General features: G+C 42.5%; 1 protein-coding gene across 2 annotated transcripts in view; it reads right to left on the bottom strand.

Annotated features, from left to right (window-relative positions):
- The window catches only part of LRIG1 (leucine rich repeats and immunoglobulin like domains 1), a 179,586-nt gene that overhangs the window by 22,542 nt on the left and 130,561 nt on the right, over positions 1 to 26,483 (bottom strand). For both annotated transcript variants that reach the window (XM_084840452.1, XM_084840453.1), the window contains exons 5-10: positions 22,876 to 23,019; positions 20,120 to 20,263; positions 18,685 to 18,828; positions 14,464 to 14,607; positions 12,261 to 12,341; positions 1,443 to 1,514 (exon numbers count right to left, since the gene is read on the bottom strand). In XM_084840452.1, coding sequence (XP_084696578.1) covers positions 1,443 to 1,514; positions 12,261 to 12,341; positions 14,464 to 14,607; positions 18,685 to 18,828; positions 20,120 to 20,263; positions 22,876 to 23,019 — 729 coding nt within the window. The remainder of the gene's footprint in view (positions 1 to 1,442; positions 1,515 to 12,260; positions 12,342 to 14,463; positions 14,608 to 18,684; positions 18,829 to 20,119; positions 20,264 to 22,875; positions 23,020 to 26,483) is intronic.

Genomic DNA, 26,483 nt, shown 5'->3' with positions numbered 1-26,483 from the left:
CAATAGGAATGGCAGCTGGGCTGCCACCTGATAAAAGAAATCTAAATCTAAATCTCTATACATTTGCATATAAGTAACAATAATACTGCTGCAGAAAAAGAGCACACTTTCTTTGGGTATGATCCACGCCAGTGCAGGTGTAATGCAGGTGCACAGAACATTCCCATAGCCTCTATAGAGTCTTGCCCCCACTGCCTGCCCCTGCACAGGCAATCTGAAGCGCCATTAGAGTGAATGGAGGCTCCATGCATACCTTCTATATCCCATCCAGCCCTCCCACTCCGTTCAAAGCAAGTTATGCATGTTCCGGAGCGTGAGTAACTTGTACTGAGATTAGAGAAAGACCAGATGGGGATATGGAGACGTGCACAGACTTTCCATGGTACCTGGAACTGCCTACCATGTGCAAAGTTAGAGTGAGGGAGGAAAACAGGACTCTGTTGAGCTGATGGGAACCCCTTGCATGCAGGCATTGTATCCACTGTAGCCTGGATCATGCCCTTTGTTTTTAGATGATGTTTGCATATATTCACAGAAGATATAACCTTACAAGAAGCATTCCCTCTTGGGCTAACAGGGAATGCCTCTTCTAAAAGGGTGCTTGTCATCTGCAGATTTTGAAACTACTTGTATACAAAAATAGTAAATTAAAAAAAAGACTCCTGGCCAATTAACAGGGGCCTTTTAGTTTTCTAAAAGTTCACTAATGTATTATCTACTTGTGGTGTTCCTAATGCCAACAGATGATGAGACAGAGACTGATCTTTATAAAAGCTTTAAGCTACAAAATGGCAGTGTAAAAATGTGATTTGCAGAAATTGAGGCAATGCAGAAGAACACGCCACCCACTCAATGTTGCCCACTAGTTCAGCTTGCCCTACTGAGAGTTCATTTCAAGCAGCGAAGACAACTGCTGAAACAGCTAAAGCAGTAGCTCCATTGATGCTTATTATACTTTGCTAGCAAAAGCAGCAGTGAGGCTCTCCTGTGGTAATGGACTTGCAAAAACCACTTTTTGCACATCTAAAACTTCAGCCCAGGTGGAAAGGAAGAATGGAGTGAAGGATACTGCCCCAGGACACTGGGAAAGGAAGAACGGAGCATGGGGGCAAGGGAATAGGTCATGTTTCCCACTAGGTTAGAATTCTTGTTATGCCTTTGTGTGAATAAATAAGATGTACTCCATTGTACATTAAAAAAAATTAAGAGCATGCAAATCGGCCATGTGTTCTATAACTTTCCTCCTGGCAGAAAAAAAGCCAAACTTGGAGCTGACTTATAATGAGAAGGAAGCAGCTGGCTCTCACAAATGGACTGACTTCTCAGCTTACAAAGATGCTATTAAATTGCTTGCAGGCCTTTCCAGCAGCCACTTCTGGCAGCTTCCCCACTCCCACCCAGCCACTTCTCTTCAAAACTGCAAAGCATTGTGGGTTACTCACAGGTGTTCCAGGGCCTCCAAGCCTGAGAACGCCTCCTTGGCCACAGACTTGATCTTGTTTCCAAACAGAGTTCTGTAGTTTCCAAACACCCAGCGTCAGATAACCAGTAGAAAGGGGGGGGGGGGAGAGCAAAAGAAAAGAAAATGAAAATACCCCAATTAGTGTGGCTATATCTGATTAAACATCCCCATGTAAGGTGCTGGATATACGATCCGTGGAGATTAGGGAAGCTAAAGTATGCATACTCTCTCCCCTTCCCTGAAATTAAATACTTTTATCTTTATTAGAACTTAATAGTGATGATAGCTTTACACAGGACACTCTGTACTGTGTTAAGAAATGCAGGTTTGCTTTGGTTACTGGGGAAGGGGAGTCAGAATAGGAGTTGACCTTCACTTATCAGACAGAACACAGTTTAAACAAGACACTGGTCTCGCCTCAACACATTTTACTCCCGATCTTTTCCCAGTTGGTAATAAAATGGCTCACAATACAGACTGATAATTCCCCGAGAATCCTATGAGGTTTCTGGACTTCTTTACTAGGGGCTGGGGGGGGGGCCCTCGGGGGACGGACAACGACACCCAAAACACTTGATAACCTTTTGAAGAAATTGCTAAATCCAGCACAGTGGGTTTACGTGAAGCTTCCGGTGGCCAAGGACCAGGATATCTTTGCTCTGCATATTGCTCTCTTTCTGCCTCTAGAAACTGTTTGTATTTATTATGCATCTAAAAGGGGTGCTCCAAACAAAGTTCTTTGTGTTCCCATTCATGCTTCTGATCTGTTAGCAAAATACCTGGCGAAAAGAGCCCACGCATTCCTTCCCTCACCTCACCCTCAACAGCATACAGCAGTCAGGTATTCTATTCTCGGTTCTTAAAAAATCCTTGATTATTTTGGCAGCTAAACATGGATTTGTTGCCACAGAATGTGGAAGCACTTTGAGGCAGAGGATGTTCCCAGTGCATACCCATCAACTCATCTACTATCAGAAGCTGAACGATCACCTCCCAAAAGAATCCACGACAGTGCCAAGATGGGAATCTCTACCTTTTCAGAAAGCCATTTCTGTCTCATTGGAAAGTGTGACCATTTCTTTCTTGCCACGGAGTCAGCAGGCCGGATCACCATGTGACCAAAAGTCTTGGTATTGCTAGATTTTGCAGTTTAAAGTCATGAGTCACATATCCCCAAAGTCATATGATTTGGCAAGCTGTGATGTGTGGGGTTTGCTTTTTGCCTAACTCTTCACAATATATCCTCAAAATTCTCTGTAGCGTGAGGACAAAGAAGTCTATTTTAAAAGAAAGGCAAGCTACTCCAAGCCATATTACCTTCCAACATGGAGTGTTTGCAGCTGTGTTCCACCCTGCTCATACAGAAATGCAATGTGGGGCCATTAGAATGCCATGGTCATGAAATCAAATCTGGGAAATGCTGGATTTCCACAATCCAGGAAATGCTTTGAGACTTTCCTACTTCTGCTGGTGTCTAATAGCTGAGCTAAACTGGCATGGAGGTGTTTAGTTTGGGATGTTCTTGGGCATTTTATCCTGTTATTTATATCCAATTTCTAGCGGTTTCCTTGTTTTTTATTGCAATGTAGCCCATCCTAAATCTTGATGACAGAGGAGATTAAAATTTTGCAATAAATTAATTCAGCTCTGGAATGCTTCTTGCATTTCAGTTTTCATTAGCAAGAGTATCCCTGTAACTCTCTTCCTTGAATAAAGATGCGAATCAAGATTGTGGCATGCCAAGAACATAGGAGACCATGGGGTCAGGAAGACTCTTCCCCCTGTGAATCTAATCTACAAAGGGTGGGTGCAGTGAGATTATATGTAGATGCCAGGGTAGGAATTCTTCTGTGAATTAAGGATATCACAGAATGAAGAGCAAACTTCTGTAGGTATGTGCTCTATTTTGCTAGATTTCTCATACTGTATTCTAATACAGCAATCCTATGGTCCCTGGAAGAGCAACCCAGGGACCATAGGATTTTTGGGATTCCCCCTCCAAGGTCTCGGGAGGTTGACGCTCCTATGACCTCGGGAGGGCGACTCTGGGTTCTGATCCCTCCCCCTTGCGGCCGCCATGGAAAGAACCACGGTGCCTGTTTCCCAAGGTCCCAAAAATGACTTTGGGGAGGTGAAAAGGGGGTGTTCTGTTGGGAGGGGAGAGGCTGGGATCCACAGTATCCTGTGGCCTCCCCAGCCCTGGTCCGGATCCCAGAAGTGCAACCTCTCTAGATGGGGCTCAAAAACAACAAGGTGGACTGAAAAGCTAAAATTGTCTCTGTCGCTCCTTCTGCTCTGTCAGGTGTCTGCCCAGAGAGCATAAGATATTGGGACCTCTCTCACATCAGAGTGCTCCTTCAAAGGATATAGGATTGCACCCTAAGTTAATCAGCACAGCTTTGCAGCAGAGCTTTATGATGAGCAAGTATCTAAAAGTTGAGTGCAAACATGTAGGAAAGATTATACAGGTATCTATTGCACAGAAGAAAAGCACAGTTTTCAAAGTTCTGAAAACAGGCAACTTTGTCTAAATGTGGAATAGACATGAGTGATGGGCTCTACTCAAGAGCCTCCAGGTCTGTAGGATTTAGATCCCATCAATAGAAGTGGTTCTTATGAAGAAGGAGATGGACAACTTCCATAAACAAGATGCACATGAGTAGAAAGGAGTGCAACTTTACCTAGACAAAGACCTATGTGGTGCTACTTGCAAATGACCCCCATAGTACAAGGCTCGTGGCACTGTGGGAGATTCACTGTTTTGAGAGCTGGGAACAGCTGCTGAAACAGCTTGTAAGAAAAGCAAAAAAAATATCTCAGAGGTTTACATAAGTAACCCGCAAGTGTAATCACTTCCACCCAAGAACACACCCTATTGTCTTTCAGATGTGCCTTTCCTGGCACATTGGTTCTCAGGCACACCCAGTCAAAGCTAGTGCAACAGAGGAGGAGCTGGCAAAGAGTGCAAAGGAAGCGATCTTGGCTGCCCAAACCAACTTTCCCAAGTAAACCTTGCCTATGCTTGAGCTTCAATGCTAATTCTCAGTTTAATCCTAAAAGGAGCACTTAGGTGAATCAAAGTTCATAAAAGGAGTTAAGTTCACCTATCTGTTCTCCAAAAGAAATATGCACATTATATGTAATTCAGTATTACCTTCTCACAGAACTTCAAACTTGAATAGTTGTCTCGAGAGGGTAAAAAAAAACATTCCAAAAGAAAGACGATGGCCAGAGGAGAGAAGCTCATCAGGCTTGAACCTCTCAGATAGGTTCAAGGGGGAAGGGCTTGGCAAAGATGTTTGGGAACTCCTGCTCTAAATAATTTTAGGTCAGGGTAAGATTTTTCATCAAATTTCAGTGTTGAGTTGTGATGAAGTTAGGTCATGTCTGCACTTCAGATTATTTTTAAAAAACGTTTAATTGTCATAGTTTCCCTCAAAGGGCACTGGGAACTGTGAGAAAGCCAAATTTCTGACAAGAGAATTCTTGACGCTTTTTGCTAAATAAAGTTCCTTGAGAGGTAGGGTTACCATTATGGACTGAAAAGAGGAGTAAACCCTCTCACACACCATTTAATGGCAAGAGATACACTTAAGGCAACTGCTGGTCAAGGTCAAATTCAAACTAAGAGGGGGACTAATAGTGTAATTGGTAATGTGCTTTTAATCTTTTGGGGCATATAGTCAGAGAGGTCCCCACATAGTCGGCCTATTTTCTCCCAGCCCAAGGTTTGCAGCTAGAATTCTAGCTACCAACTGGCAATATTTGTTAGCACCTTCTTCTCCCTGTTTGTGCTCCAAAAGCAAACACAACCGCTACCTCATGGGAAAGAGAGGGGGCAGCCCATATTGCCTGCTTATTAGGGCTCACTATGTACAAGCACAGTGTTGCCTAGCTGTGGTCCAGAGACAAGGCAGCATGAGTCATCAGATGACACGTTATGCTGAACGTGTAACGTGTGGCAGCATCTCCATTTAAGTTACAGCTGCAGGGTGGTGGGTGAACCTTACCAGGAATGGAGCACACAAAGTGAGGACGTTTATCTCAGCACAACTGGAACTAAAGTCACACACACATGCCCCCGACACGATTAAAATGCTTAGGAAAAGAGTTCCCATTGCTGACAATGGGAGCTTTTTTCCTAAACAATCTAGTGGCTCTGGGGGGTGGGGGGATATAGTTCCAAGTGCACTGGGGGGGGGGAGAAGTAAGTCTCCCCTCCCTGTGTGCCGCATTCCTGGTAAGGATCACCCACCTGCCACCAAATAAGTAAAAAATTGGTGGTGTCGCTACCTATACAAAGTACCTGAGTTTGAACTTAATATTAAGCCCTCTGGCAGCCAGGTTTTCTGAGATACTGCTATTCAGCCCTGTGCTGTATACCTGAGTAGCCAAACCCCAGTAGGCGGTTACCAGGGACAAGGCCTTTTCACTGATGGCATCCAAACTGTGCAATAGCCTCCCTGAATGAAATATCTTGGCATCCATTTTGATCATTCTGGATCCAACTTAGTGCTCCTACTTGAAAAAGCTTATAATGATGGGGACTTTCTGCTCCTGTCTACGTTTTTAGCTATTACTGTCATTTGTTTGGATTCAGTTATTTCAGTGTAGTTCTAGTATCTATTTTATTTTTTAAACCAGATTTGTATTTAATATATTTGTATTAGCAAACTTTTCACCTGTACTCTCTAAATGAGAGATAGGTGTTTTTTAAATAAAACAGCTGAATAATAAGGCGAGTAAGAGACTAACAGCTCCCCAGTGATTCCCACCATGCAGTTTGCGCCAGCGTACTTTTCCGATTACTCTTCCGAGGCAATGTTTTAATTTAGGCCTGCTTTCTCCATAGTGGAGAACCTCATCTATAATTCAGAGAAGGCTACTGATTTGGCCTGCCCCTTTCTCCCAGTTTAACACCTTCAATATGCTGAACAAGGCACTGGAGTGCTCACTGCAAAACCCTTTCAGAAGCTTATCCACAACAGATCAAAAGGCGATCAGCTTTTAAAGCAATCTCCAAAGCGCTGGGGTAATTATTAATTCATTTGAAGGTTTCCTCCTAAGTGTCTATTCCCCCCTCCCCCTTATGCTAATGCATTTAAGCGCCTGCCAGTTGATAGTTTAAACACACGGTCCTGCCTGATGAAAAGCAATGTTTACTATAAGAAAGTTAATTTTTGATGACTTTTTAATGAGAGGTTGTAAGTATGTGCTGAGTGCATAAAATGCCAATCATCAAACAATTATTGTCTCAAAAATAAGGAGAGAGCAAAACCTCATGTGTGCTTGTGTTTACTTACACCACATGCAATTCTAGATGAAACAGAAAGACCTTTCTGCCACAGACTGTTCTGAGCTAACATGAGCAGCTGATGGCTTTTGTGCCTTACCTGAAATAAGAAAATATCCCTTTCCACACCAAGAAAAAAAAAGAGGGAAAGAGTGAGGAGGGGACATTAATATTTTGCTGGCATGGCTACATATCAGCTCATGGCTATCTGTTTTCCTGGAGAAGTAAAAGTGAGAAAGACAGCGTAGGTGGTTGGAAAAGTCCGCAGCCTTTTGTGGTTACTTAGCAATTGCTTAACAGGGTCCCAACAACTTTCAATTTGAAGTGAGGGAAGAAAAAACATCCCCCACAGGAGTGGCAAAATGGAGCTAGGCTTAAAAATGGCTGCCCAGTAGAAATGAGTGCCATGATTCTTTCCAGTTACTGCCAGCTGGGTGAACATCTTCTAGCCTAATGGTCCAACCTGACTTTTCTGATGGGCCCCAGACCTTGTTAAAAAGAAAACAGGAAGAAGCTGCTGGAAGCCAATTCACTGACAACCTCTGACCCTGCTGAAAGATTTTCCTCAGCAAGCCTGCCTGTTTATCTAGCTCCCCAAATCCACATGTCCTGCACCTGTCTGGTTCTGAATCCTGTCCAATCCCTGCTTGTATTCTAATCCCGATAAAACTTCCTTGGATGTTTTTCATCCAGCTGGAGCAAACGTCATACACAGGCCTGACCCTGATTCTTGCCTGTCTAGCCTCTTGCCTTTGGGCCCATCCTACAAACATTTTAGAAACTAGCACTTGCCAAATGCCTCCTATCTGGGCCTGTGGGGCCTGTGACAGGAGGCAGCCTAGGGAGTTGGCTGCAAAAGCACCTTCTACAGTCCAGACTAGACCTGGCAACGATGAGGTGTTTTACCAGCCCTACCTATATTTTGGCCCAGTTTTTTGGCCCTCAAACTGGTAGCTATTATTTTAATTTCGAAGCCAGTTAAAAAAAAAAAATCCTCTACCAAAATCCCCCTCCTGCCCCCACATCAGTTTCCCTCCATAAAATGTTGCTCCTGACTGGCTCTGCCTTTTCTCCTGCCTTCTTGCCCTACCCCTGACTGAAGTTGCAGCTGCTTAAGGAAAACCCTTTTTATTATCACTTTGTATACTCCAGGACTTGGCCCTTTTATTAACGAGAGATTCCCTGTGGAACAAATCAGACCCTGATCACACAAGAACCCTTCTCAGGTGTTATGCCTCATGCAACTACAACTGCATTACAGGGAGAGTGGGACTGTGGTCGCTGGCCCTGCTCTCACTGTCGTGCCCCTTGCCAGCCCTGCCTCCTGCCATTCATAGATTGGAGGGAAGTCTGAAGAGGAAAACATGCTCTATGTGCATGGGCTCCCTCCACAATTTAGAAACCTGATCACACAGGGTTCTAAATCATGCAGGGAGCTTATGTGTGTAGAGTAAGATCCCTTCTTCAGACCTTCCCTCCTCCAATCTGTAGACAGGGGTGTGGGGGGGGGGGTGGAGGTGATCCAACAGTAGGGTTGGGGGCAATAAGCCACTCCCCCTCATGTGATTGTAATGGTGTAGGGCATAACATTTGAACAGGGCTAAAATCTTTGCCAATTATACAGTACTGCATATTATAGGGCCACAGTTGGACAAATCACCATTATGACCAGCAATTAGGGGGGCAGCAGGTACTATGGCTTATACTCAGAAAACAGCTCAGAGAACTGATCTGAAACTTGGCAGTGTAGGAGAGGTCAGTTTGAGGATGGTCCACAGAGATTCTGAGATAGAAAGGTTAGGAAATGGCTTATTTATAGGAGTCTGAAGTTTGAGGAGTGACCTTCAGCAGGTATTGTCTGTTTTCTTTTCATAGACTTTGCTGGGGTTAAAGTTCATGGGCCAATTTCCCCATTTGTACAGCATCTTTTAGGAAACAACTTGTTGTGTCAGGTCTACTACTACTGTAACATGTTTGTAGTTTTTATTAAAAATGCTTTTGGCCCATTTTATCCTATGGAAGTTCATAAGGTCTCTCCCTGGGCATGCCCAGAACGATCTTGCAGGAAGGTGGGGCGTAATGTGGGTGTGGCTGGTTACCAGGAAGATGGTGTAGAAAGGGAGGAGAGGAGCAGGGAGTTATTGTCACTTCAGACACTTGGGAGACAGCAGGGTTTGGAGGAAACAGGAGCTGCAGCATTCGTTATATTTTAAACGTATAAGTTACTTATGCTTTTGTTGTTATTAAACTGCAGGGGTGGGAAACAAATGTGGGCCTTTTTAGAAGTATAACTTAAAAATTAACACATTCTGGAATCCAGCTTTCCCAGAGTTTTCCCTGACACAGTCACTCTCTAGGATATTTCCTTCCACTCTCTAGCAAAAACAATATTTTTTTATTGAAAATCTGGGCGCAGAGACAGAGAATAGTGTGCCTTTTATGAGATATGGTCTCTTCAAAACTACACATCCCAGAATTCCTTAGTTCATGCTGGCATTTTCTGTGCACTTGCAAATTCTGCTGTTAAATTTATAGACCCCAGAAGGCCTGAAAAAAGAAGACTCCAAAATTTACACAGTCCTCAAAAAAAGAAAAATCTTCTTTTGGGCCCAGATAGTATGAAAATAAATAAGTAAAAAACCCCTCACGCTAGAGTCCAGTCTGGATTGGGCCCTTTGCACCTACTCAACTGTAAAAATGAAACACAGCTGCTACCTACGTCTTTAAAGTAATGTCTGTTGGCATAGCCTTGTCAAAATGTAATTAAATTCAGTTAACAAAAAACCTTTCAGTTTAACATATTGTCCAGGTTCGCATGATTTGACATCCCACTGTGGCTTAAGTACATAAGAAGAGCCATGTTGGATCAGATCTAGGGTCCATCTAGTCCAGCATTCTGTTCACACAGTGGCCGACCAACTGCCCACAGGAAACCACAAGCAGGAAACGAGTGCAAGAGCATCCTCCTACCATGTTCCCCAGCAACTGGTGTATATAAGCTTACTGCTTCTGGTAGTGGAAGTAGCATATAGCCATCAGGACTAGTAACTTAATTTACCTGCAGGGTTGGCTGTTTTATCGTGCAACCCAGGTAATTGTGTTAAGGGTTTTCCATGTTCACTGAAGCTCTAAACTGCTGGGAAATTACAGCTGTTAAGGGCCATGCCTGTAGCAGATGCATTAATTCAGGCAATACGGATATGGTATGGTATCCTGTGCTGTGGCTAGTTCAACCTTGGCACTGGATGGCTGTCAGTGGCAGAGTGGTGGACCTAAGTCCCAAATCTGTCTGTTCATTTTAATAGTCACATGGTGTCTGTGGGCAGCTTCATATGTCATGCTAAGTCACCCTGAGAATAAGCCACCATGGGCTGGTTGTTCACTCGCTAACCCAACAGATGATCAGGCGCTCTGTGGTTTGTTTCCCCTGTCAGTCCTATCGCTGGCTCCCAGCATATATCCCAGGCACCTTTGCAGCCGAACTCATCATTTCCTTAGTCCCTGTGTCAGCAACCTTTTGGAAATTAGTCCGCTGGGGTTGCAACTCCTGAGGGAAACTCTCCCACCCCCCACATCAGATTGCCAAATGAATTTAGTTTTCTGAGCCCTTATGGATGCAGTAATGTGTTCACAACGTTTTCGGGGGGGTGTCTTCAGCTATTTAGCTTTGCATACTGTACCCCCTCTTATAAATGTCCTTGTCAATTTCATCCTCCATTTTGGCGCTTCCCTTGCTAGCGAATGCCCTTTCTTTAAAGGCTGCTTCACGTTTTACTGAAGTAAGAACACCTGCCCCAAAGCTCCTTCTCTCCAGCAGTTGTCAACTGCTTTCAGCTCCCCAGCCACTTCACCCCACTCTGCTTCATGCTTGTCGCCTCCCTCCTCTGTTTCTAGTTGTCACATATACATATGTACAAAGCAGTGAGTGGGCTTACTAAACATACTCAAATCTCATGGCAAAGCAATAAAACATAGGGGGAAACTGCAAATTTCAGGTATGCCCAGTAAAACTAAGTGGGAAATTGTGCCAATCTCATGGCATAGCAATAAAACTAAGAGGAAAACTGCACAAATCTAAAGCAAAACAGTAAAACGTAGGGGGAATCGTGCAAATTTCAAGGCAGAGTAATAAAACTAAGGGGAAAATTGCACAAATCTCATGGTAAAGCAGTAAAACTAAGAGGGAAATTGAGAAAATCTCATGGCAGAGCAGTCAAATGAGGAAATTGTGCAAATTTCAAGGCAGCACAGTAAAACTGAGCTGAAAATAATATGAATTTCCTATCAGCAGACATTCACTCTTGAGCAAGACCGGGCTGGGGGGACAGGAACTGCCAACACGTTTCAGACACTCTCCTTTCTTCTTCATTTTTAGGAGCATGGGGCAGAGGGCACTGAGAAGGAATGAGGGAGGATGGCAGCAGCACTAGCAAGATTGTGAGGAGCAGCGTTTTGCAGCTCTTGCTGGACAGCTCTTCCGCTGTTCCTGACAACCCACAATGAAGTTGCCCTGCTGGGTTCAGAAGTCACCAATTAGCCATGGTAGGTTGTTGTGTCGTGCAAACCGGGTCTATGAAACTGAAGCTGTCATGCAACTGAAGCTACCATTCCATGTTACAAGTATCCAAATGGCAACCAGTACTATCCACACAGAATGACAGAAGTGCAAAGGACCTTGAAGGTCATCTAGCCCAACACTCTGCCACAGGTAAAGCATTTTAAAGCATCTTTCCTTTTATCTAATTGAGAGAATGAACAGTTGATTATTTGCTCCCACATGCATATCAAATAGGATAAGCCCTTTGTATTTTTTTTCAGTAAAATGCAAGTATTTTGGAGTCTTAGGTCACTTAAAAATAAAACATTTCTTTATGGCTTTGTTTTTTCATCTCTGAAAATGACTTTTCTAAGATTAGCATGTGTTTAACATAAATGGAACACTGCTGGGGTCGGACTGGGGGCTATAACAATGTTAGAACACTGTGCAGTCTCCAAATGTGAAAAATAAACAATATCATAACAATCAAAACACATGATGACTGCTTTTCTGATAAAATCAGCATTTGGACACAATTCTTTGAAAATACATTTTTAATAATGTCTAAATCCCTCTCACATTTATTGGTATATTTGTAGATGTTCAATATCAGGTATTAGCCATTTGATAAGGGTACAAAGAAATACTGGCTTTTGTAACTAAGTTAATAAAATAAGGTGCACCTCTCTTTTATCCTTAAGAATGAAAAAAACCCTTTAAAATTACAAACTAAGCAAAAGGATATGCAGCCTCTGAAAAGCTGAGTTTACTTCTAAGAGATTTGCTGCTAATAAAAAATATTTGCACTCCATTTAATGAATGTGGAGGAACTACACATAATATTTCAACAGATTCCTCAGATTCTCCCATCCCTAAAAGATATATATGCTGAGTGCAATGCAAGGAGGAGGAAAGCGAATTGCACAAAAAGCAACCACTTACAAAAACAAAACATCTTAGCTACTCACAGCTTGCTTAGGTTTTCCAGGCCTGTAAAGGCCCCACTGGTGTCTTCTATTGTGCCTGAAATCTCGTTATGGTCCAGATCCCTGGAGGGAAGAAGACAAAAGAAAGCTTGCAATCAATTTCCCAGTTTGTGAGCTCAATGTTAAGAGACGAAGGGTAACCTTTAGGAAGAGTTTACCAAAGGCCTCCCCTTTTGTCCCTATAGCATAAAGCTTTTATCAGAAGTGCCCAGTACTTGCAGGAAAAAGCAGAGGTAATTAACTTTAGCAGACTAGACCTGGCCTCTTTGCTATTGTTTTCTTTAAATGAAGACTTCCAAAGTAATGCTCCTGCTATCTGACCCTCTTCACTGCTGAAGTGGATTTTGATTTTTCTCCTTCTAGTCCCCAAGACATTTTTGCTACTTTTGAGCAACACAGAAACTGGGCTTTATTCCAAATTAGACAAAAATCAAGAACAATTCAAGCCACAATCACTGTGCCAGAACTGGCACTGAGCATGAGGGTTGCAACCCAGCCATCAGGGTGTTGCTGGGCATGGTGACACAGAAGTGGCTGCTTGAAAGATCTCTGTGCAGATAGAAGCCAAAGAACTGGTGCAATCAGTGCAGCATGTTATGGGTGTAAACAACAACGAAGCAATAAGAACAAAAAAAACCCTGAGATCCAAGTCAAGATGGCAAAGGCTTTAAAAGTCCCACATGCTAGGAGTCCAGGGCTACATCAGCAGGGTTAGCAGCAAACGTTTGCTTCCTGAATCACATATATTGGATTCTACACGTATTCCATGAGTAATTTTTATCTTAGTCAAGTGTTATTTCCCTCCACTTCTGTTTTTGCAAATCTATCATTGGAGGAGTGGGGAATGGCAGTGTCTTGTAATGCCATATCTAAAACTGGCTGTGGACGTTTGGGAACAGAGTATGCAGGTGAGTTCTCTGAAGCACACCTTTTTTTTTTTAGTTAATTGACCTTTACATTGCATTTTCTTAAAAAGGAGACAGAGAAAGCATAGCTTATTGCTATGCAGGTTCTTCCAAAGGAGCATGAAATGCCTTTTAATACCAAGGAAATAAAGGGGGGGGGGACATACTTTCACACACACAAAAGTATAGGGATTCAGTATTCTGGTCCAGTTTTCTTTGCATTCACTTTGCTTTTCTCCCAGCCCCTGTTGCCAATTTCCTATTCTTTCTGGCTGGCTGGCCCTGAAAGCATACTGCCTTGTTAATCATTCTGCTGTGAGGTCCCGGGCCTGACCTCTATTTGAATAGCTTCGCATTTCAGCAGTTTCACACCCACCAAAGGCTCGTCAACAATAGGCCGTAATTAAAGCATGCCCAGCTCTTTTTCACCAGGTGCAGGACCCGATGGGCCTTCCTCTTGATTCAATTAGAACTTGCTCTCCCACCCTCGGTTCTCTATGGGCATTGGACACAAAAGATGACCAAGAATTAGCTGCAATCCAAACACTCTTTTTGGCTTGGGAAAGTCTTTCGTCCTTTTTCTGGTCCAGCTGCCTAGGGGAAGGGCCATTCTGAAAGTAGGCATGGGATTGAAAAGTGGTTCTGGGAAATGCAAAGAAACATGAAGCACTTCCTCCCTCTGCTCAGTAAAAGGAATAAATAACTGCACAGTACGGAACTAAGGGGGGAAGTTTTTGCTTTCTTTCAATTAAACCAAAACCTTAAGGCGTCTTAGGAGACAATATATTTTTTAAAAAATTGAGTTTTATTCACTTGTCTTAAATATATTTATTTATTATAAGGAAAATGTATCCCATAAACACTGGCTAGGATGCAAAATCATGTTGGAAAACAGGGACTAAGGATTTCCTGACACTGGAGGATTAATAATTGTGCATGCATAATCTCAAGGCAATAAAAGCCAAGATAAATTGTGGGAACAAAGAAGCCACTGCGTTGCTAGCTCCTATATAACCCAACTGAAAATGGATAGTTCCATCAAGTACAGTGGTAAAATAATAGTTTTTAGTCACACCAACCATGGGAAATCAGAAAAGGGATCCTTGCTAGGCTGGGAAGCTGCATTGGAAGCTCTGAGATAAAGAAAAGTAATATCCCATGATATACCAATTGCACTTCAGGTCAATGGCAAACACGTGAAAATATCAGAAACAACCCCTTTTATTACGGGGGGGGGGGGGCATCTGGCTAGGCAGAAAAGGAAAATCTAGAACACATACAGAATACGCAGGCTTTTCAGTCCCTTGAATGCTCCCTCTGCAATGTGGCTGATGGAGTTGTGGCTGAGCTGTAGTATTTGCAGTCCTCCCAGGTCCGCTAAGCTCCCCTCATCCAGCCTAGTTAGGTTGTTAAATGACAATGACCTGGAAACAAGAACAAAGTATCAGTCTAGCATTTTCCCAAAGTTCTCATTTATCCCTCTCCAACAGCTCCATTTTGCTTGTCAGAATCTATGTCTTGACAACAAACAATGATTCTGTAACTAATATGACCAACATCTTCACTGTGGGAAAATGGCTCAAATGTACTTAAATCAGGTAATGTGTTTCTAATATAAAGTAAGTCACAAGCTATTTTACTTAGCTGTTATATTTGCATTCCATCCAATACTTCATTCAAGAATATCAGAATGTGATATGTAGGGTTTCCAAAAAGGGTACCATTCAGTTACTGGTAAAGCCAAAGCCCGTTTAGCTTCAGAGATAGAGCTAATTTTAAATTTGTCTCAGGACCTTGGTGATGCCATAGCAAGCCTTCCCTAAGTAAAGGAAAGAATTATGTAAGCTGCCTCAAACTAAAGAAACAAATAGAAGCTTGCTTCCTCTCCAAAGATGTGCCTTGGAAACCCACAGATTCAGAGTCAACCAATACCTTGGGGCACATAGTGTCCAAGCATTGTACTGAATTAGTGAAAAGTGAAAGGTGGAAGTTGGCATTCTGCCATCTAGTTCCAATCACAACTGGCAATAAGGCCTAAGTCAGACAATAACGCCTAGGTCAAACATGTTTTCTTGCTAAATGAACAAGCAACCATTGTGCTTGCATGATACCACCCTTTTTTCATGCGCAAGAGATGAGATCAGAAGCTTTCACTTTTAAGCAACGTAGCTACAATTCTCTATTATGTCTAAACCCAGGTATGTTTAAACTCTGGCTTTTTTAAACTATGACTAGCATCAAACTAATCAATCAAACTAGCATCAAACTAATAGCATTCAAATCGCCAACTTTCGCTGGATCATGGAGAAAGCAAGGGAATTCCAGAAAAACATCTATTTCTGCTTCATTGACTACGCTAAAGCCTTTGATTGTGTGGATCACAACAAACTGTGGCAAATTCTGAAAGAGATGGGAGTACCAGACCACCTTACCTGTCCCCTGCGAAACCTGTACGAGGGTCAAGAAGCAACAGTAAGAACCAGACATGGAACAACCGATTTGTTCAAAATTGGGAAAGGAGTACAACAAGGCTGCATATTGTCGCCCTGCTTATTTAACTTATATGCAGAGTACATCATGAGAAACGCCGGGTTGGATGAATCACAGGTCGGAATTAAGATTGCCGGGAGAATTATCAACAACCTCAGATACGCAGATGATACCACCCTAATGGCAGAAAGCGAAGAGGATCTAAAGAGCCTCTTGTGGAGGGTGAAAGAGGAGAGTGCAAAAGCTGGTCTGAAACTCAACATTAAAAAAACTAAGATCATGGCATCTGGCCCCATCACTTCCTGGCATATGGAAGGGGAAGAATGGAAGCAGTGACAGATTTTATTTTCTTGGGCTCCAAGATCACCGCAGACGGTGATTGTAGCCATGAAATTCAAAGACGCTTGCTCCTTGGGAGGAAAGCTATGGCAAACCTAGACAGCATAGTAAGAAGCAGAGACATCACCTTGTCGACAAAGGTCCGTCTAATCAGAGCTATGGTTTTCCCAGTAGTAACGTATGGCTGTGAGAGCTGGACTATAAGGAAGGCTGAGTGCCGAAGAATCGATGCTTTCGAACTGTGGTGCTGGAGAAGACTCTTACGAGTCCCCTGGACTGCAAGGAGGTCAAATCAGTCCATCCTAAAGGAAATCAACCCTGACTGCTCATTGGAAGGACAGATACTGAAGCTCAAATATTTTGGCCACTTAATGCGAGGAGAAAACTCTCTGGAAAAGACCCTGATGCTGGGAAAGACTGAAGGCAAAAGGAGGAGGGGATGGCAGAGGATGATATGGCTAGATAGCATCACTGATGCAATGAATATGGACTTGAGCACGCTCCGGGAGAGAGCGCAGGACAGGAAGGCCTGGCGTGCTATGGGGTCCATGGGGTCACGAAGAGTCGGACACAACTGAACGACTGAACAACAACAGCATCAAACCATGGTTTTAGATCCTGTTTTTTTCATTAACTACAGTTAAAACAAACCCCGTGCCCCAAGTTTGGCATAACAGGACATTTTGGTTAATTTAAAACCAAATGTGGATGCTTCCCATCTCTTCCTTGCAGCCACATAAGAGGACAGGAAATGTCCTCACAGAAGCTTATGCAGGCTGGTTCATGTAGCAGGAAACCATGGTTCCCGTTATGTGTAAACTCCGGTCTAAACGTGTAAGTTGAAAGGCTTCCTGTAAACAGGGGCTGCTTTGCATTTTGTGAGCATTTCAGCAATGTCACCTCATACAAAGCAACATAAGAAGCAATATTTTGTACATATACTGTGATCATATCATTGCAGAGTAACGGAACAAACTGTATGTAATTTTGTCCACTTCTAAACCTCCATATTTCTCTTGCAGATTTGGCTATTATCAACACTGCCATGGGGGAAGCACCTAGGGTAAGCATGAAAGTTAACAGCATACGCCAAAACCTAAGTCAAAACAGACACATTTTTAAGTACTAGGATTGTCATTTCCTTGGCAAATAAGCTGTATGTCTTTTGTAAATGTGAGCAGAGACAGCAGCAGTGCAACTAAAAGCACTGGAAGAAATTCAGAAGAGATTAATGGCTTTCAAGAAGGCATGGGACAACATACATTCGTTCCTAAAGCGGCTGTAGTGTTGAATTATGAAGAAATGGCAGCCAGTCAAAATTATTTCCTCACCTGCGATGAAAGAATGTTTCAAAGGGGGAGTGGGGGTGGGGTGGAGAAAAGAAATCCAATGCTAGAAGGTAATGCTAAACTTGACTAGGAAAAAAATGTTTCCTTTGATATTCTGCATGGAACTTTCTGTCAGAACTGGTAGAAGCATGTTTCTTTTCTGACATCATCTAGAGATAGCCAAGAGCAAACTTCAGAATAAAACTTCAGAATATCCATCATTAGGGTAGCAACCAACTGGAAATATGCATATACCTGCACACATTCTAGCATTACCGGTCTCCTTTCCTTCTGCATATTTACCTACAGCCTGCTTATGAAGCAAGAAGGCTGATTAAACAGCCCATTCTCCTTCAAGAATTGGAAGACTGTGGGTCTGTAAAGAAACGGGGGCCTTCACAAAGCCCTCACAATAAGCGTGTGCGCGCGCACGCGCACACACACTCACCCTGTTTCTTTACAGATCCAGAGCCAAGGAAATGCCTGAAATCTGAGCACATTTACAAAACAAAGTGTAAAATAACTTTCTGAACTCCCTTATCTGCATATATCTGCAGGCAATAACTGGAGTAGTGGTCAAAACAGAAGGTTCTTATGCCAAAGGAAAAGCTTGATGTCCTAGAGGGCCACCATCTGGTGCTTCCCAGTGCTATTTTCTTTCCATGGTATCATCGTGGCTTATTTAAAACTATTTATATGCCACCTTTTTATCCAATATCTCAAGGCAGTTCAGAAAAATTAAAATAAGCAAAACAGGAAGAATACAAAACAATCAAGCACAATTAAAAAGTCAGAGAGTTTTAAATACTTAAATATAATAACATGTTTTAAAATGTCTGAGTAAACAAAACATTTTTTTTTTGCCTGGCACCTAAAAGGCAGAAAAGTTGGTGGCAGTTGTGCTCTCTGGGGAGAGTATTCCAAAGCTTTAGCACCACAATTGAGAAAACCCTCTCCCTTGGAAAAGAAACCTGACCTCTGATAGAGGTGGCATCTTGAGAAGGCATCAGCCAATGACCTTAGTGTGGGGGGCCAGGTGATACAGGAGGAGCTGCTCCTCCTAGTACTTGGGTCCCAAGCCCTTTAGGACTCTAAAAGGCAAGCATCAGTGCTTTGACTTGGGCCCAGAAACAAATAGACAGCTAGTGAAGTTCTTTTAAAACTGGCAAGATATGATTTGTACCAGGAGTTCCAGACAAAACTCTGGCCACTGCATTCTGCAATAATTGAAACTTCTAAAATGTTTTCCAAGGCAGCCTTACACATAACACATTGCAGTAATATCTACTTTTATTGTCAACTGTTCTCCCCACCCCCATCCCACCCCTGAAGTGGCTAACTCACAGTTCATTCAGCTTTTGGCAGAAGCTCCATCCAACAGGACTAATGCGCGATATCAAGTTGTTACTGAGATGAAATTGCTGAAGAGATGCAAGACCATACAAGGATCCACTGTTAACCTCTGTGAGGATATTGTACTCCAGATGCCTAGATGGATGGCCAATTTAAACACTTTGATTACACAAAGGCTCACAGCTCAGACTGATTTTTTAAAAACAACAACACACACATGATGCCATTAACAAAACACACACCCAAGAACACGCTATCCTTGGATCTCCCCTGATCCAGCTACTGGCTTTAGCATGCCTCGTTTTTTTCTTGGTCCAGGAAGTGTAGTATTCTCATAATACCTTTCTTTGCTCTTATGGGTAGTGTTTTCAAACTTAGCTCAAGATGCCCTCCAGGGAGATGCTCATATTGCCTGGATGAATATACCAGCAAAGAATGGGTGGCCAAAGATAGCCAGTATGCAGCAAATCTATAGCAAGAAACCCCAAAGAGATAGCCTTTGCTTGAAGACCTCTATCAAGGGAGAGCCCACCACCTCCCTCAGTAATTGGTTCTACTGCTGAACTTGGTACCAAAGGGAGTTTTTATTTACTAGTGTTGACTGTTTCAGAGGGGATGGGTGGGTGGGTGTTCCATACAGCTGTGGATGGAAGGGCACTGTACAGACAAAAAGTAAATGAGTCCTTTTAAGGGGCATGAGAAAATCTATTTTAAACTATATTTTTATTGGAAAAAATGGCCATGTCCAAAAGACAACAAAACAAGAACCATTAATCATGGTGCAGCGCAGAGTAATGTGTCAGCGGAGATTATTCAAAATATCACAACCAAGAAAAATACAAATTTTACAAGGTAGGTACATCTGTCCAAAATGATTTGTGGCTGTTTAGTATAAAGTATAGTTGGGTTTCACCTTTCTTTGGAAGAATCCAACTGTGCAGGAATTTGGCCACATGTATTTGTAGACCATCTTTGCATAACCTTAATTGCTAGAAAATCCCTGCACACTGTCTCACTAGGACCACCATACCTCAATTTATTGCTCCTTCCCCTAACTTCAATCTAAACCAGGGGTGTGGCCCTCCAGATCTTTTAGCCTACAAGTTCCATGTACCCTCAGCACTGGCTATGGTGGCTAGGACTGATGGGGAGTTGTAAGCCAAAACATCTGGAGGGCCACAATTTGCCCACCCCTGATCTAAATTGGCAACTCAATCCTGTGTATGTTCACTCAGAAGTAAATCTCACTGCATTCAATGGGCTTACTCCCAGGTAAGTGTGCAAAGGACTGTGGCCTAGAAGTAGAATGGAAGTTGTGCTATCGCATAGCAGGATTACCCTCCAGGCACCTGCACAATACAGGTCTGGAAAAGAGATTGCCAGAGGATTGCTTATATTCTGTCAGTATAACCATCTTTTAACTTACAGAACTTGCATTTTGGCCAGACCCCAGAAAGCTCCATCAGTCAGCTTGCTTATGTTGTTGCGTTGCAGTTTCAGAACTTCTAAGCTGTCCAGCCCTTGAAATGTCAGGCCTTCTATCAGACGAATACGGTTCCGGTTTAGCTCTCTAAAATTCCCGACAACACACAAGGATGTTAACCCAACCATTTCCAGTGTACTCATCTTCACAAGCACACTAGCCAAGAGCCAGGCCTTGAACCACTTCCATCAGGTTCAAGGCTCCACAACAGCTGCCCAGAAACAGTAATCTGAGGTGCTTTGGATCTTAATAAATCCCACAGTCAGCAAACCTGTCCACAGGCAGAGATAGAAGGGTGGCAATTCTTAGCACTAGCCATGTTTCTGACAAACCACACAGTTAATATATTTTACTGAGGTTCTCTTTAAAATCATTTAACTGTTACAGTATCACATTCTTAGAATTCACATACTTAAGAAATCAGTGGTTTCTCTCTTAACCTAGCAAGAATGTAAAGGCTTTCAGCCTCAAAACATAAACGTCTGTTAATGAAAGCCAAAGGGCTAGTATACATGTTACGAGTACATCACAACCCCACAAAAATAAAATCTGTAAATTTTACAGATGTACTCAGAAATTCATTTTTTAAAGGAAAAAAGAGCAAACTTGCAGTAAGTTCCAAATATTCCAACCTCACAGTATTCACTTAATTTTAGGCTATTAAAACTTATTTCTTTCAGATAATGCTCTGGCTCAGTAATGGCTATAGCTGTGGACTATACTTGACTATAGCATAGACAGTTGTAACTGTTTTGGTTTCAGCAAGCAGAGTAGTATCTTACTGTATTAATTTCTATTGGTGTAGAGGCAAGCTAACATTTACAGTATACAGGGGCTTCTTCCTGATGAAGGATTCTGTATATCCCCAAAGCTTGCATATTCCTACATGGGGAAAAACTGAGTCAACACTACCTATTTTGTACATCTACCACATTTAAGCATTGATAAAGGATTTACTTATTGTTATCTAGAGAAGAACAAATGGGTGGATAGATAGACAGACTGACTGACTGTCTATAGGAAGAAACTGTATGTGTAACTTTCAACACTTTGGCCATACTTTAAAGTCACCTTCTTAGTGCGAATATATCGAAATGTCAACACTAGAAAGCCATGACATTCATTTATGCCCTTAACATGCATAGTTTGAAAGATGGGGGCCAAGAGGAAGGGGGGCCAAGACGAAGGCTATGCTTTGGATCCAAACTAGTGTTGTATCAAAAGAACTGTGAATGGAAGGAAAATAGCCACTAGCACTGTTCTGCAATGCTTAGGAGTTTACACATAGCTATAAAATGTAGATTTCTAGAGCAGTCCTCACGTTTTTGTTTGTGTAAGACATTGCACAAGCAGAACAGTATCTTGCGATTTAGTTTCCCGTTTATCATACAACACTCTAGAGCAAAGCATAAAACAGCTCTTCTGAGAGTAGAAGAGTACCTTTGGATCCAACCGTATGATTATATTCACAAGATAAGAACACTCCCAACATCATTTTTGGGATTCTGTATTACATTCTTTGGATAGCTGTAGAAATAATTCACTATAACTTAATTCGGGTTGCCCGGAGTACAATATTGGACCTGTAACTATGAATGCTATGTAGAGAAGCCCCTATATACCTGCACAGGATTAGCGGTTTATATTCCAATGCGCCAAATATATTCAAATAAAAAAGTATCTCAGAGATGAGAACTAAGCTCCAAAATCCTTTATGCACTTTTAAACATTACCCTTATAGGGTATTGCTAATCAGGATTTGCAATAATGAAAATATGAATCTTCTACGCAAGAGAGGTAAAAATGTAAATTCACTGTATAAACAGGTGACCTGCTCAGTAATTAAAGAAAATCAGTTTCTTTGGAAGAGAAAGCTTAACCAAAATTCTAGTGGTAATTTGATTTCAGTTTAAAAGGGATCTCATAAGCTATTTTTGTCTCTTTTCACATAAAACTTTATTTTTTATATCACTACTTGAAATCTTATACCAAATGGTACATGATCTAACCACTGAGTCAGGTTCCAAACTTTTAGAAAGCAGCAAGCAAATGTTGAAGCCAAAGGTCAATTATCTGCACATAAAGCACTTTCATAGATGCAGATGTATATTTATGATCAAATGCAGCCCACGTTACACTCTAGCTTAACAAACAACAACGTGTGTGCTAACGCATCAAAAGTACCATTTTGTCCATCTAAATGTCAACTGCACACTTTTAACGGCCTTCCCTCGTTGTAGTTTTATTACTACATAAAGACACATGTGTGGTCTTGAAAATTGGGTTTAAAAAAGCCCTCTGACCTGCTTTATTTTCAATGCCTTCTCATGAAACAAAGGGGGATATAACAAGGAGCAAGAAAAATAAAGGCACTGGCAGGTTTGAAGGGGAATGAGGAATCTAAATTGTGTATTCTAGATAACCAATATACTGATTATTATCAAAGGGTTTTTTCTTTCTCTTTTTTGTCCTGTTACGTGTGTAATCTGTGAAGTCAATACCATGTGGGACCACCAAAAAAGAATCTACTCCTAATTTGTTTTATTAGGTGTCACCATAGGGCCATTAAAATATAGTTTATTCAACATTTTATAGATGCGGGGTGAAGAAGGATTGCATTTGGTGAGTATGTCCTTAGGGAACATTTGTCTCCATAAAGCTTATGGGTAGCCATAATTAAAATGCACATTTCTACTCACAGTTGTGTGAGCCTGGGCAGCTTGAATGCTTTCAAAGGAAGCTGAGTGATCCTGTTTTTACTCAGGCGAAGCGTTAGCAGGGATCGTGACAGAGTATCAAACGCCTTGGTCTCCAGGATGCTGATTCTGTTGCTCCCCAGGTAGCTGCAATAGTTCATTACAGAACATTCAAATGGCTATGTCAGAGGTCCCAGTCTTCACTCTTTATCCAAAAGACTGGCGACATTAGATATATTGTATTCAAAAATCAAGTGTGTTTCTCCCTCAGACAAATCAAACCAATTTTTCCATTAGCACAATTCAGACAGCAGATAGTAGGAGATTCCCTGAGGTACCTCAGCACCTTCAACTTCCGTGAGCAACTTTCCCCACCTTGGTGCCCTCCAGATGTTTTGGACTTCAACTCCCATCAACCCCAGCCAGCATGGCCAATGGCCAGGAATGCTGGGAGCTGTAGTACAAAATATCTGGAGGGCACCAGGCTGGCGAAGGCTGTCCTAGAGGAATCAACTTCCTGTCAGCCCTATAGGGTACAAGAGACAAGACCCAAGCCACAAACAGAACAAACACACACTGCATCCTCCTAGTAGGTAGAGTGTGATAATTGAAACTAGGACAACTGTGAGTTAAACACTGCCTCACAAATGACTTCTCTCAACATTAATTCCCAGTCTCTACTTAAGGCTTGTACGATCTTGGCTTTTTTCTAGAATCCCAGAGCTGAGTGCAAAATACTGGCCAGCAGGCAGGGGGGACAGGGCAAAATAGTGGGCTCGGGAGGAGGAGCCAATTACCTGCTGTAACCCCATGACTAAACAATGACCTGCATACCCATGTACAAATCTCCATCTGAGTTGCTACAGATCAGGCTTTCTAACAGCCCTAAACTACGGGGATGGGGAGAGAGAAAAACCCAGCCTAGAAAAGGAGACTTTGGGATATTGCCTTACTAGAAAAATTAACCTTATTATTATTATTATTATTATTATTATTATTAAATTTATTAATCGCCCATCTGGCTGGTCACCCAGCCACTCTGGGCGATGTACAACATACAATAAAACAGTTTAAAACAATAAAATTCTACAATAAAAACATTCTCTAAAATACCCTAACCCACCCCAAATGCCCGCCTGAACAACCACGTTTTTAATGCACGACGGAAGCTCATTAAAGAGGGGGCATGACGGAGTTCCCTAGGGAGGGAGTTCCACAGAGTTGGGGCTACCACAGAAAAGGCCCTCTCCCTCGTCCCCACCAGTCTAGCTGTTCTGCCTGATGGGACAGAGAGAAGGCCATCCGAGGCTGATCTTGTTAAGCGGCCTGTCTGGTGCTGCTGGAGGCGCTCCTTAAGATAGGCTGGGCCGGAAACATATATAACCATCTGGAAAGACCTGATTAATACTCCCTAACTAAATCTAGATTGGTAAACCTTCAAGAAGAAGTTTAGCCCTTCAGTTTTATCTGTCTGTATTACTATATGCAGGTCATTGTTGATAGGTTATTTCATGCTTGGCATCAACTGTATTTTCATGTTGCATTGTTTGTCGATGAAATAATGTAAAAAACCCAACCTTTTATCTGTTGCTATTATTAAGCCATGGGGAATGAGAAAACCTTTGCCAATTTACTGTGATACATCCAGTGACCTACCCTACTTATACTGATCTACCTTACTTATCATTTATATTCCAACTTGCCTTCAAGGACTTCAGGGTAGTATACATAGCTCTTCTTCCCACACTGCATCCTCACAACAATCTGATGAGATACTGGGGCTGTTCGCATGACATGCCAGCCCACAATAAGCGGAGTGTGTGCAGATGCCATTTTGAATATGCAACCCCTGCTGGGGGCTTGTTGTGTTGTGCAAACCTGGTGAATGTGGGTTATGAAAGGGTTAAACAACCCCCACATAACCCATGATCTGTTTTATGCAACAGTTGTTTAACCTTTGCATAACCCACGCTCAGCAGGTTTGCATGATATGACAACCCTCAAGAGGGGGTTGCATATTTAATTTAGCACCTGCAGGCACCACAGGTTGTCATGGGTTAAATAACCCACAACAAGCTGTGGTGGCATGTCATCTGAACCCAGTTAATGTGACTGGTTCAAAGATCACCTGGTGAACGTCAGGGTTGAACAGGGATTTGAACCTGGGTCTTCCCAGTCCTGGTCTGACAATCCAACCACTACACCACACTGGCTCCCTTCTGTCCACCCCTACTAGCCAGCATTTTACCCATTGAAAAAGGAAATATACATTACGCTTAGTATTCATTTTCATTTAGCAACATTAAACTGCTGTATGTCTGAAGGGTCATGTAAAACAGGTTTACCAAAGTACCCTTTTATTGGTATGGATTTTGCCTCTGACCTTCTGCCTCAGATCACTTTTGAAATTTACGGTCTCCATACTGAAAAGCACCTCTGCCATATACCATCTGCTGTTTAATACAGTTCAGTTGTGACATACTGTTAAGTCAAAAGTCAAACCACTTGCCTTTTTCTTTTCTTGTTTATAAAAATAGACATTTATAATGTTAAGACAACCTTGCAACATGAGTATTTTCATCATATATGATAGAGTAAAAAAAGGTTTTATTAAAAATGTGATACAAATATCAACACGCAACTTTGCCTCTCTCTCAGCTCCCCATTCACTTTTCATTGGGGGCACATACCTAGAAAAGCTGATGTGTCTCATTCTCTCCCCTCACCTCCACTCCGGTCACCACCACATGCCTGTGCTATTTGCTACACCAAGTGGGCCGGAGAGAATGCAGCAGTTTAAAGTCAGAAGACTCCTGCCCTGGCCCTGGCATGGTCAGTTTCCCCTGCCCCACCAGCTGTTACAGAGACCCAGTTTGCACGATCACCATGACTTAAACAAGTAGAGGCTGGATGGCAATATGTTAGGGATGTTGGAGCTGACTCTTGCATTGCAGAGACTGAACTGAGCAGGGAGTTAGCCTTGCTCAACCTGGCCTGGCCTGTCATTGGGTTATCTGAAGGTTGTTTCTCCCCTCAAACAAACCACGTCACCCAGGTTCAGATGACATGGAAAGCCACGGCTGGGCAGGTAATTAGGTAAATGGTGCCTGGCACATGCCGTGGCTTAAACATGCCGCCATGGCTTTTTTAAGTCACAATGATCGTGTGAACCGGGCCATTATCATAGAGTTGGAAGGGACCTTGAAGATGAGCCTTCCCCAAACTGGTGCCCTCCCGTTGTTTTTAACTATAACTACCAGCATTTCCTGACAATTCGCCGCGCTGGCTGGGGCTGATGAGAGCTGAAGTCCAAAACATCTGGAGGTTGCCAGGCTGGGCAAGGCTGATCTAGTCTAACCCCCTCTCAATGCAGTCTCTGCAATGCAGGATGCAGCTACAACATTCCTGACATATGGCCATCCAGCCTCTGCTTAAACACCTCCAGCACAGCAGAACCTACCACTTCCCAAGGCAGTCTATTTCACTGCTGAACAGCTCTCACTGTTATGGAAGTTTCTTCTCATGTTTAGCTGAAATCTGTGTCCCTGAAACTTCTAACCACTGATTCTAGTCCTGCCCTCTAGAACAACAGAGAACAAGTCTGCTCCATC

Source organism: Heloderma suspectum, chromosome 2, assembly GCF_057233095.1.
Source record: "Heloderma suspectum isolate Gila_16-S chromosome 2, 16-S_ref, whole genome shotgun sequence".
Taxonomy (NCBI): Eukaryota; Metazoa; Chordata; class Lepidosauria; order Squamata; family Helodermatidae; genus Heloderma; species Heloderma suspectum.
This window is presented reverse-complemented; position numbering and strand designations above follow the sequence as displayed.